Consider the following 13,355-nt stretch of genomic DNA (forward strand, 5'->3'; position numbering starts at 1 on the left):
CCATACGTGGCCCTCTGCACCATGTGAAGGTCAAAGCAGCCAGCCTGGTGGCAGTGCGTGGCTCTGATATTCGAGGGCAGATGTTCACGGAGGTTATCCATTCCATATGGCTGTCACTTGTCATGGGCCTTTTCACAGCACGGCCCATGTAAACACGCTAAAACATGTCCCAAATCCAATCACCTCACCCCTCTAAAGGGGATGACAATGGGGTAGTGCTATAGTATAGTGACCTATAAGCCCCTACGAGGCAGGCAACCAGGAAGCCAGGGCCGGGCCGGCTCAGGGGCAGCAGGAAACGGACAGGGCTTAGAGGGGGATTGTTTAGACAGACAATGGTGTCTACCTGCTTTTAATCCCCGCTCAAAGAGAGTACAGGGGATTTTGCAGAGTTTAATAAATGCAAGTGCTCCGATAATCTGGATTTGCCCAAAGTGCCCCTTTGTGTTAATCGGACATTTTTTACAGCATGGTTTTTGACATCTGCCGTAGCAAGTGTTAACCCTCCGTTGCCCCCATCAGCTGCATGAAGTGAACAGCAAAACGCATTTTCATCAGAACTCGGACAGACGATGCTCAAGTTGCAGCACGGTAAACAAGGCACAGAGTTATTGCAACAGGGCGAGGAATATCAAGAGGAGAGGATGCAAACAATTAACAATTTAGCATTTTAGCTAATATGCATACATTTTCCTATTATTAACGTCAACTGTCCCTGTTGTTTCACAGTAAAGAAACTGGATTTTTCAACCAGGCCAACTTGAGTAAGAAGTGTCCAGGGGGGTTGATGATGCATTTCTATCATGAAAACCATCTCATGGGATTTGATTTTCCAGAGAGAAATAATGATAATGTACAATTTGATTCTAAAAAAATCAAAATCAAAGTACAACACAAACTGTCCATTTTGCTGCAACTCGACAGTGCTGCTTAATCCAGGACCTTACTTCCTGGAACTCTTGAGAGTAAAAAACTGGTCCATTGGAGTGAATGGAGATGTCTCTTCTATATATATATGGCTCTGGCTACAGCTGACCTGGGAGTGGCACCGCCTCATTACTTATAGCTACCAGAGGCTAATCGAGTAAGGACATGTAATTACTTCATTGCTCAAATAGAAAGCTGCATTTGAATAATTAAAGTCCAGCATAGCAGCGATGAAGCAGAATAAAATGGTTTTAAAATGGAGGATTACAACAGTAAATCCCAAAGGGCCAGATGTGAGAACGGGCGGGGCCACTGCACTCTGGGCCAGATTAAAGGGGGATATCCCAGATGACTGCACTGTCTTTCCCCTGCAGATTAGAGGCTTGTGTGACCTCAACATGTAATCCACCGATTAGCTGATATAATCACCTGTAAATACACCTTGGCCATGGCATTACCTTGGACCTTCGCTCCTGCTCTGCCCTGGGTGGAGATGATTGAGATGGGCCCCTCCTTCTGACAAAACCAAGATCTGACGTGAACAGAACTTTTTTTGGGAGCAGAGGACAGAGGCCACTTCCCAGAAACTGTCCCTGTATAAGACCAACAGAGGAATGCTGTTTAACTCCCTTAAACAATTCTACCATAAGTCCTATGAGAGAGAGAGAACTTTAGAAGGGATGTCTGGACCCATTTTAGAAGATGAACAAGAGAAGACGAACTGCTAAGTGACTGTGTGTATATTTAGTGGGAAAATATGTTCAAAAGTGATGTAGGCTTCAACGAGTTAGGTGGATATTATTAATATAAACTATATCTATAAGCTATATTAGTCTGCAGACGTCGGTATACATTAATCCAGTTCTCAAACTTTTTCACATTAAGGACCCCTACACTGGCACAATTAGACCACAGTCCCCGCAAGGTTTTTGCACACAGAAGTATCAGATACATTCAGATCACTTATGTCCATTATGTAACCTGACATTGCCAGATGGGGGCGGTATTGTTTGTTTTCACAAACCACAGCTGCTACTTTACTGATCTGAGCCAAAGCAACAGGTACAGCTGGGCACCATGAATCCCCTCTGCACCCTCTATCGCCACCTGCTGCTGACTGATGAGAATGGGATGACCAGTCTACTCTAGGCCTTTTAATGTGGTGCCGTTCTGATTCAGGCTCTCTCCTCAAATCACTCCATTACATTGGATTAAAACATTAAAAGGAGGATTATAAAATATTTTAGAATATTTATTTTATTTTTGTAAGACACTTTAGAGACATTCCTGAAAAGGGGAGGACAAATGATTTTGGTTCATAGCACATTTATGCCTTGACAAGAAAAACAAATTATTAAGACTACATCAACCAAAAAAAATGTACAAATCATGAGAGAAAACAATATAAACAATATCTTATATATAAAACATAGCCGGCGAAATAAATATTACACATAAACAAAACTAAAAGTAAACAAAGTTAACCTATTTGGTTTGGGCAACATTTGGAATAAGGTTATAGGACTTCAAACTAAATCATTGATCTGAAAAAGCCGAACATCAGTGTGAATGTTAATTTACTGTGGTGATCAAAAACTCCGACCATCAAGTTATTTATTTATGTTTTTTTCTTTATGCTCCTGTTAGGCCGATGTAGAGAAAGCCATTCAACTAAAGTCAGCTCTGCAGATTCACTCATTACACAGATTATCCAACCCAAACCAATGTTCAATGTCTTAGTACTGAAACACAGGAAATGAAATGTCTCCAACACATGGATTACTTGAGTGTAGACTTCTTATCGTTATTATTTTGTTCTTCCTATGATCACGTTCTTGTGCATTTGTGTCTGTGATGGTTTTGATACATGAGGCCTCTGGGGTGACTGCACGCGCTCTCAAGCCATAGTATATTTTTTTAGTGCAGAATATCTCTCAAAACAGCTTTAGTCAACCCATATTCAGTCAATTCAAGAGCAATTTTCTTCCAACTTATCTTCTCATGAGTTCCATCATACCAAATGGCATTAGTTCAACCATAAGATAAATAAACGGTGAAGAAGTCCACCTCTGTAGTGATCTCTATACTGATTATGCAGCCATGTTCTGAGGTGCTCTGTCAGCTGGGACAATCACAGCAACTGCAAACAGGTTCTCCCTTGTTGGCTGCTGGATCTCTTGGATCTCTTAATCTCTGGATCTCAAAGATCTCTCTTTGGATGCACTTTTTGTTGATGTTGTTGTTGGAAATCTATCTACTCAGGTCTTCCATCTTTGGGCAGGTTAGCATCATGTTCACAGGAGATGGAAATCAGTTTGGTTCAGTCAGGAATCAAGGATCATGTATCGCTCACACACACACAGACACACTCGGTCACACACACACACGTTCACAGTCACGCACGCACACCCATACACAAGCGCAACACAAACAGCAAAACAATAAATTCAAATTCATTGCGTCACTGTCAATGTAAATTCACTCCTTAGTGATTCTTCTACTTAACAAAGATAACAACAACTGTGCAATATTTTGTTTGTTTTCTTTTCTTGAAGCAAACCAGGGAGTAGTACAAAATACTAGGAACGTCCTAGGTGCTGCTATTTAACCACATCTAAGGAGGTTATTCTCAAGACTTGGTGGTGCTCCTCTTCTACTCCGGTGATGGAGACACGTCTTCTCCAGTCCAGCGAGGGGATGAGATCGTAAAGACCTCTGCTTAAAAGGCCCTGTCCCATCTCCGCTCTCTACATGGGTAGCACCTCCTCCGTGCCTTGTGTACGCGCCCCCCCCCCCCCCCCCCCCCCCCCCCCCCCAGTCCACCTTAAGGTCCCGGCCCCCTCGATGCTGCTTCGGTTACAAAGTGCAAGCAGTTAATGTCTCCCTGCCTCTCCCCTCCTCCATGTGGAAAAATAATCAGAAACCAAAATGCAACAACAGCAACGAGGTTTTTGTTCAAATGCAGAAATGGTTCAGACGGTGTCCGACGAGCGACGGGAGGGGAGCGGGCGGCACGAGAGAGAGTGCATTTGTGTCAAGAAATTCAGTCCATCCACGCAGTGTTACTCCATATTATGGCCACATGCTACTGATCAGCTGTCTTGCCAGTGGTTATACCTCCCTAGAAATAAAGAAAAGACACAAACAATTAATCAATATATAGCCTTAAGTATCCCCCAAAAAGAATGAAACATCATTAGACAAAATTCTGATATAAACACATACAGTATTACATTCTATAGACCTTATTCGATTGACGTCACTCACGTACGGGCACGCCCACCGCCGCCATGTTCTCGACATAGCACTGCAGCTCTTAAGTGACAACCTATGTAAGAGCAGCGTTTATAGGAAGCTAGCCGCTGTTAGCGTTGCCTGTATCGTTCCAATTGTGTTCGGATGGCGACCTGCGTTACACGTGGCTGTAGTAATGACAGCAATAAAGTCCCCGTGGTTTGTTTCTATCTCTACCGTCCACAGACGTGAAGGGAGCGAGACGGAGGATACGTCAGCAGCACAGGAGATGTGTGGATAGTTGGGAGAGACAGGTGAAACTTTCTGACAGCTCCTCACAGCAAAGTCTGTTCACCTCATTTTTTCTTTTGTTTATTATTACAGGCATTAACGGCAGCATACAAACAACAACTCTGGGGTTTTTATTGCTGTCATCACTATCGCTATTTTGTAATGGAACAGAAACGACAATAAGGCCGTTACTATAGTTGTCAGCTGCAGGACGGTATGTCAACAATATGGCGCCGTCCGGGGTTAGCGAATAAGGTCTATTGTGCTGATGTAACTGTTACCATGATTGCAGCGTTACTTACGATGCAGTGAGGGTGGAGTTGAGGACCAGAGTGGTGCGTATCCTATAGAGCTGTGCGAGGGTCAGCTTCTTGTGCTGCGTGGCCGGAGACTTCCTGCTTTTGGGCGACATTTCCCCCGGACTGCTGCCGCCGCCGGCTGCCAACTCGCACTTCCGACCCAGGGAGGCGGGTGGCGCTGTCTCCCCGTCCGTGCTCTGCACGCGCCGGGCCTCCGCGCGCCTCAGCGTGGCGCAGAGCTTCTCGGCGGCGGGCGCGCTCATGTTCAGGTAGTCGTCCGATCGGTCGAGGTCGAGGTCGCACGCGAACAGCTCCATGCAGAGCTGGCCTCTCAGCTCCGACAGGCTCCTGCTGTGCGCCAGTGTTTGGGCGTGTTTGTCCGTGTCCCTGCGTTTCGATTGGTCCGTGGCCTCGGGGCCGAGTGTATGCGCGCGCGACACGGGGACTTTGCCGTAGAGGCGCTGCAGCAGGTTGTCCTCGGAGCGGGACAGGGTCAGAGTGGACGGCCTCTGGAGGCAGTGGACGCGTGGCTGGACGTGAGGCCGCCGCCGCGGCTTGGAGGACTGGACTACGGACAGCTGGGAGCCCAGAGACCCCTCGTCCTCCTCCTCCTCTTCCTCCTCCTGCTCCTCCTCCTCTACCCCCTCTGCCTCGTCCCTCTCTCCCTCCTCCCGGCCGTCTCGGTCTCCCTCGTCCTCCTCGGTGTCCTCGCCCTCGCTGTGGCCGGGCTGTGAGTGCAGCTCTCTCAAGAGGGACTCGGGGGAGAGGGTACCGTAGGCGCTGTCCATGGAGAGCGAGCGACACTGGGGCTCCAGCTCCACGTCGTCGTCAGGCCCCGCCTCCACCTCCTCCTGGTCTGGGTCGATGCTGGAGTGTGAGCTGTGCGGGTCCTCCTGGAGCTCAGGTGTTATAGATAGGGTGGTCACGCCTGAGTCGGAGGTCTTCTCCGTGTTGGGGGACGGCGGCTCTTGGTGTTCTGGCTCGTCGATTTCCATCACCGACAGGGTCTCAGTGGAGCCATCGGATTGACTGAAAATAGAGAGTTAGTTAGTTTGACTGATAGTTATACGTACATGAAGGTGTGGTGGTGCTTCATGTAGGAACTACTTTCTTTTGCAGTCTCATGTAGGAACTAGCTAGCAGCTAGCGGGTGTAGTTTGGTCAAAAGAAAATAGTTCCTCCATGAAACTGCTCATAACAAGGTCTGTGGATTATCTTGAGTAACGGGGTCATGATTTCTGGAAAGAGACATTGCTGTTGAGTTTATCAAATGTATTTCTTTGGCACTTTGAGCACCACAAGCCGAGTGTCATCCAGTTCCATTGTATTGGAGAGAAGGCAGACAACTCTGCGGCCGATATCTCCAAAACTCAGGCAACTAACACAAAACGATATAGATGGATAAATAGCACTGCAGGTGAGAGGAAAAAATTGTATTTTGTATTTTAGGGTGAACTGTCCCTTTAAGTCGGTGTGGATTTTACATCAAACTTCTTCAGGTCAATCTTTTCAGTGAGATCAGAGCCAAGGTCCACATCACATCGACAAAACGTTGTCAATAAAAATTAGTATGAATGGAGCTTTATACTTTTCAATTTCATAAGACACAACTGAAATAAATATATACACTATGACTTCTTTTAAAATGCTGGCGTTTGTTTTGCGTTGTGCAGAGTGCTTCTGTACATGCTAGTACCTTGTGTTCTGCTGGTCTTTGTGTCTCAGACACGGGGAACTTGTGGTGGAGTTGCTGCTCTCCTCTTCCTCCTCCTCCTCCTCACCCCCTATACGACGCTTCAGGCTGCTCTGCTGCCGCAGGCCCTCCTCAGTACGATGCCTCTGCAGCTGGTTCTGAAATACAATCACACAACTACACTCAGTACGCAACACAGTACACAACCACACTCAGTATGCAACACACAACCACACTCAGTACGTAACACACAACCACACTCAGTAGGCAACACACAACCACACTCAGTACACAACACAACCACACTCAGTCAGTACACAACACAACCACACTCAGTACACAACACAACCACACTCAGTACACAACAGACAAACACACTCAGTACACAACACAACCACACTCAGTCAGTACACAACACAACCACACTCAGTACACAACACAACCACACTCAGTACACAACACAACCACACTCAGTACACAACACAAACACACTCAGTACACAACACAACCACACTCAGTACACAACACAAACACACTCAGTACACACTACACAACACAACCACACTCAGTACACAACACAAACACACTCAGTACACAACACAACCACACTCAGTACACAACACAAACACACTCAGTACACAACACAACCACACTCAGTACACAACACAAACACACTCAGTACTACTGAGTGTGTTTGTGTTGTGTACTGAGTGTGGTTGTGTTGTGTACTGAGTGTGTTTGTGTTGTGTACTGAGTCAGTACACAACACAACCACACTCAGTACACAACACAAACACACTCAGTACACACTACACAACACAAACACACTCAGTACGCAACACAAACACACTCAGTACACACTACACAACACAAACACACTCAGTACGCAACACAAACACACTCAGTACACACTACACAACACAAACACACTCAGTACGCAACACGCAGCACCTGGCTCTCATCTTGCAGGTGAATAATTATCATTATCTCATCTGAAAAAAGTACAGAGTCATCACCAACTCATCTCCCCATCTTTTGTCGTCATCATAGTGAAATACAGTATGAACTGGCTCTCCTACCTGGACATTGCAGATTGCATCTATCCAGCTTCGCCCCTGGGTGGCGCTGTTGGCTTGGAAAGTGTAGGCTGCGACTGCACTTTTGAACTCATTGAGGTAGACGAGGATGAATGAGCCTATAGAGACGAAAAACAACACAAGGGTCAACATCACCTAAGATAAGCAGACAGCGTGGCACCGTCTGATGTCTGCTGACGTTGCACTTCACACTTATAATTTCAGTTCCCACTGTAGCAGCTGCAGTAAGATACTGTATCTTATCTGACCACTCACCAGGGTCTTTGAGCTCCTTGCAGACGACGTTGTGAACGAGGAGAGGCTGGCGGATGACTTTGACCTTCTCCAGTCGTTTCACAGGCTTGGTAATGAGCAGCAGGTCGGTGAACAGGAAGCAGTAGACATCCATCTAGAGAGAGGGGCGAAATACACTCGTGTCAATGCCACAAAACACATTCAGCATTTTATATACAACTGTATGGCATTTTATGTGGCAACATAAAGCGACTACAGGGCTATAATCAGTACTGCTGAGTGTGAGTTTAAGATGCGATTTCATCACGACCCCGTGGTATTTACAAGCAGTCGTAAGGAGTCTTTTATGGGAGTCTGGTCTGACTCTTACCCTGCTGTCTTTGCCCTCTTTCATTCTCAGCGCGCCCTCAAGGTGGAGCTGTCGCGTCTCCCCCGGCGAGACGCCTCGCATGGGAGCCATCAGGTCGAAGTGCTGGTACTCCTTAAGGATCTGAACGGGAAAGCGAAAGCATTAGGACAACAAAAAATAATAATAATCGCAAAAGTAAATCTCATTTCCTCCCGAGAGAACGACCCCGTTTGAAGATTTAGGGAGGCCTCACGAGAAACTAAGTCGCTCTCACCTTCTCCACCTCCTCGCTGCTGCCCTCTACAGCCTCGTAGGAGTCGATGCGGGCGAAGATGGTGGCCAGCTTCTGCCGCTCCTCCCGCTGTTGCATCTGGGAGTCCACGCTGTTGATGAAGCCCTCGACTGTCGCCACCTTGTGGAGGAAAACACACACCAACACATTTCAGAGCACAGCAGAAACCGGCCAAAACAAATCACACTCCATATACAGATCCTTTCCAAAAAAATTAGAATATCATGGAAAAGTTTTTTTTTTTCCATAATTCCTTTCAAAAAGTGAAACTTTCATAGATTATAGATTCATTACACACAAAGTGAAATATTCCTAGCCTTTATTTGTTGCATTTTTCATAATTTTGGCCTACAGCTCCAGAAAACCCCCAAAACAGTATTTCAAGAAATTAGAATAGTGTGAAGAAAATCAGCAGTTACTTCTCAGTTATGACTGACTCCAGCCTCAGTCCACTCCCTCTGAATCTCCGCCTAATTTTTGGAATCGTCTTTGCTTGACAGTCCGCTGAAGCCCACGGTCATCCATGGTATTTCCATGATATTCTATTTTTTTTTGGAAAGGATCTGTATATATACTTTAAAATAAACCCCATCGATATGTGATGAAAACACAAATGTGTTTCCATCCACATCGCTTCCAATATTTCGCCCTTACCATGCTGTTGACAATGTCGCGTGCTGACGGATCGTCCGTCTTCTTGATAACCCTCTTCAGTAGGAGGGGGTACTTGGTCAATCTCTGGTGAGGCTTTGCCAACATGTCGGCCAGCTTCAGACGGTTACACTGCTTATGGGTCTCTCCCCACTGATGGGAGCCAGACAAAGAGAGAAAAATACACGACACAAATAATTAAAATGCATAACAGATGCCGTTTGAAGAATCCTAAGGAGTTTGATTGTCAGTAATGGATGAAGGTAGGTAGATGCAGGTCAGAGAGCGGAGAGGAACTGACCGTGACGTAGATCCTGAACAGCTCGTTGTCCCTGAGAAGTGTGCGCATGTGCTCCATGCAGGCCTCCTCCTCCATGCAGTAACGGATGTAGGGCTGGAACCTGGAGCCAAACTGACCACGCAGACATAAACACAGACGTGTGTCAGAGATATTACTGGCATCAACAGCAGGAACAGAAATATATTCACTTTGGCCTCGTCGCAGTCTGGAATCTGTCTAACTTTATTAGAGGTAGAGCTGCAACTAACGATTATTTTCATAATCGATTAATCTGTCGATTATTTTCTCGATTAGTTGTTTGGTCTATATCGATCGACTAATCGATTAATCATTGCAGCTCCAATTAGAGGCAACGCGCAATTTTAAAGAATTAGCAAATAAGAAACCTATTTCAGTGTAGTATTTAAAATGAGGATATGAGTCTAAAATGGGTACATTTAAACACACAGGGTATTCCAGATACTAGCTCATATTCTGATTAAAGGCGAGCTGTTTAGATGCATTTTCATATCCTGTTCACAAATAGCCGTTACCATGGAAACAGTTACATACTGCAACGTCACAGTAATCTGACTTTGGCAATGGATCTATCTGATCAGACTATTCATTTACTTTACTGAGGCGGGATCTTGTTGTCTAGCTTGGTTGCTTTTGATTTTGTCTCGTAATGTAATTGGGAGGGTCAGGGTTTCTTGATAGCATTCTTCTAATTATTTCTTTATTTGCCCCGTGGATTTATTAGAACCACACTTTCTCCACAGAAAAAAATGCCAAAACTTTTCCATGACTTTTCAAGGACCCAGAATATAATTCCCATGAGCATTTGCGTCCTTTAAGTGCATACAATGTACATTGTAGCACCGTGCCCTTCATTTCAAAGCCCTGTTCAGACATGCAGTGAACTCCCGAAAATGGGAAAGCTATGAATATCATGTGATACTAGTGAAGCGTCAACATGTGCAGCGCAGGTCTAGATTTTAAATTAGTAATACCAAAAAAACGTATTTTGCGTAACATTACATATTTGGGGATTTTTATAAACTGATTTTCAACAATAGCCAAAAAACAGTGTGAATTCCAACATGTTTCCAAAACACACCGTTAATTGCAACCCTTTTCCAGACCTGGAAAACGTTTTTGTTTTGGTGGGAACGCTGTAGTAGAACACTCACCGTGCTGAAGCCCTGGTGGAGGTGTGTGGGGTCGAGCAGAGCCCGGGCGTCGCGGGCCTTCTGCAAGGCGGGCAGCATGACCTGGCTCCACAGCTCCGTGTGGAGCCGCACCATGTCCTGGATGTTACTGAACAGCTTGGCCGGCTCCACCTCCACCAGCAGCCCGCTCTCCTGCAGGTTCAGCAGCCCGCACAGGAACAGCTGCGCACAGGGGGGCGATACCAGGACAATATTGGATCATCACAGACTTTAAACATTAGACACTAAGCCGGTACTGTCCAACAGGACTACTAAAAGCACAGCCAGTAGCCTTTCAACTAAAAGGCAATCAGCCCTCGTGTTTAAAATACAATGCTTCTACTCAGGAGGATACAGTTTACTGGGTGGTGATGAACTTATAAACAAAGTTCCAGAAGGCCGCGTTCTATTTTTAGACCGACACAAAAGGTTTATTGTGCCTGACCTTCGCTTGGAACACGCTAACACAAACATTGTGATGTTTTACAGCGCAGCTCGGTAACAGTAGCCAGCTCATCTTACACAACAGCTGGACTTACATCAGTCGAGCTGATCGGACTTACATAAGATGCCAGTACACACACTCTCTGCACTTACATCAGTGATGACTCGGAGTTTCTTGATGTAGGTGGCTTCAGTGTGCAGCAACTCCCATATCGCCTCCTGCTGGTGGAACTGACGCCTCGTCAATGCCTGCACACACACAGACACACATTACATTATTATTATGTACACTACACACACATCTGTGCAGAACACAGATAGATAATTGTTAAACTAAGATTACATACTGAAGGCTGTCAAAAGTACCGATAGTATCGATAATTTTAATGATGATCATTTTTTTAATGGATACAATACCCATTTGCAACATTATCGATATCAGCAGGGCGTTCTCTTAATAAAAAAATACATACGGTACTAGTGATTTTTCCCTCCCTATCATTGGTGGGTATCTGTTGCTTCAACAAAACATGTTCTGATGGGCTGATGACTAGAGCAGGGGTCATCTGCTGTGTAAGTGCAACGTTTTTATTGAGTTTTATTGGGCCTGTCTCCGTTTATTTTTATGCCTCTTGATGTGTTGTCACTTTCTCCTCACGTGATATCGAGAATGGTATTTATTGAGTACCGATATTTTCCTGCGTATCGCTATCAAAGTTAGAAATTCTAGTATCATGATAAACCCTAAATGAATCTATAGCATAGTTACAGTCAGATAGATTCAGCTCAGTTATCTTCCCATTGTCACCACACACTGTTACTGCAATGATAACTTCATTCAGAGGTTTGCACTCATTCCTTCAAGTCATTCTCTTTACCCATTCAAGGTAATGGGGGAACTGGAGCAAAAAATACAGTACTTTTTTTGCGCGAGCGCACACACGCACACCTGACACCGACACTAACTGGCAGGGGTGAGTGCAAGGTATGGCAGAACTTAAGCAATGCCACCTTTCTGTTCGCTGTTCTGATGACACAAGGTGGAATGAGCCTGCTATATACATCATCTGGGCGTTATCATTTACACAGAGGAGCATGCTGGTTCCTGGCACCTTTCATCTAACCTTTATTGACCTTATGAGTTGCCATAAAGTGTGCTATCAGTTTGATGCTGCAATAAAGTGTGCTATCAGTTTGATGCTGGGAAATCCCGCATCAGGACGGGCGGGCCGAAGATAAGGAACGAAAAGAGTATCAATGTAATGTGAATAGACGCGGCTTTGACTCATTTCCAATTCACCGTATGTTGCCACGTGCACTTTATCTCTTCCGCGTAAGACGCAATTGTATTTATTCTAGATTATAAGAAATAATTTCGAATTAATTATATTATTCTAGATAATTCATTTCTAAAAGGGAAAGACAATTACAAAATGACGTTATGCGGAAGCGTCCTTATATGGGCAAATAATAAGGTGAATACTCTCATATTCTTTGGCTTTGGATACAAAAATACTTTGCGGTTTTGGTTAGAGTTTTAGTTTCCTTCAGTTTTGTTTTCTCAATCGTTGCAGTTTTTATTGCATTTCATTTTATCCAAATGTTTTCTCACTGCTACAAAAGCTCACACCTTTGTTTGTCCGGATACCTGTTTGTGCGTGTGTGTGTGCGTGTGTGTGTGTACTCTACCTCCGGGTTGTCCAGCAGCGTCTGCCAGCTGTCCTCCAGGGTCAAGTTGATCTCCTCCACCTCCTCCTCCCAGGAGTCCTGGTGGAAGGAGAGCTGCCGTGGCACCTTGGGCAGGCCGAACATGGTGTAGGAGTGGAGCTTGTTCTGGAGCAGCTCCCCGCGGTCTGCCTCCTGTTGGCAGAGGAGGGTAATAAATTACAAACACGCACCCCCCATGCAGACCTGGGGTCAAATGTCTCAAACGCAGAAGACATCGTTAGTGTAAACGAGGTTAACAGCAGCAAGATGGCGAGAAGAGAGGCGACTGTCAATTTCTGTCTTTGTGCGACGGGTTTTTTATTGTTGGAGTCAAACTGTAAGTGAGGATGAGCCCATGTATTATTACCATATCAATCTCATCCCTGCCGGCGCCTGAATATTAAAATTCACTGGTAGCTGCTGTTCAGCCTTTGACTCAGTCTGGCGAGTCTTATGTACTTATGATAATGAGCTCTGTGCATTGAGACCACCTGAACAATAGAAGAAGCCCGGGAGGGGGGGGGGGGGGGGTAGTGGGGCAAGTGTGGAGGAGGCACAGGGACCAGTACTTCCTGGTTTGGACCCATTTCATGAACCCTCTAAAAAAAACACTGATATGCGCCAGGGTAGGAAATTAGCGGGGGCT

At 45.5% G+C, this 13,355-nt stretch overlaps 1 protein-coding gene across 2 annotated transcripts in view; it reads right to left on the minus strand.

Moving 5' to 3' along the window:
- Positions 1–3,765: 3,765 nt before the first annotated feature.
- Positions 3,766–13,355, minus strand: part of plekhg5b (pleckstrin homology domain containing, family G (with RhoGef domain) member 5b) — a gene marked incomplete at its 3' end in the record, with an annotated part of 34,820 nt that continues 25,230 nt past the window's right edge. Inside the window, exons 8-19 of one of the 2 annotated variants that reach the window (XM_083656630.1) lie at positions 12,692–12,862; positions 11,156–11,251; positions 10,541–10,741; positions 9,369–9,479; positions 9,071–9,220; positions 8,399–8,536; positions 8,146–8,265; positions 7,797–7,929; positions 7,524–7,639; positions 6,448–6,602; positions 4,755–5,780; positions 3,766–4,048 (exon numbers count right to left, since the gene is read on the minus strand). In XM_083656630.1, coding sequence (XP_083512756.1) covers positions 4,039–4,048; positions 4,755–5,780; positions 6,448–6,602; positions 7,524–7,639; positions 7,797–7,929; positions 8,146–8,265; positions 8,399–8,536; positions 9,071–9,220; positions 9,369–9,479; positions 10,541–10,741; positions 11,156–11,251; positions 12,692–12,862 — 2,427 coding nt within the window. Of the gene's footprint in view, positions 4,049–4,750; positions 5,781–6,447; positions 6,603–7,523; positions 7,640–7,796; positions 7,930–8,145; positions 8,266–8,398; positions 8,537–9,070; positions 9,221–9,368; positions 9,480–10,540; positions 10,742–11,155; positions 11,252–12,691; positions 12,863–13,355 lie in introns of those variants that run through there. The other variant, XM_083656631.1, reaches the window with a different exon arrangement.

Source organism: Poromitra crassiceps, assembly GCF_964638095.1.
Source record: "Poromitra crassiceps genome assembly, chromosome: 20".
In the NCBI taxonomy this organism is placed as follows: Eukaryota; Metazoa; Chordata; class Actinopteri; order Beryciformes; family Melamphaidae; genus Poromitra; species Poromitra crassiceps.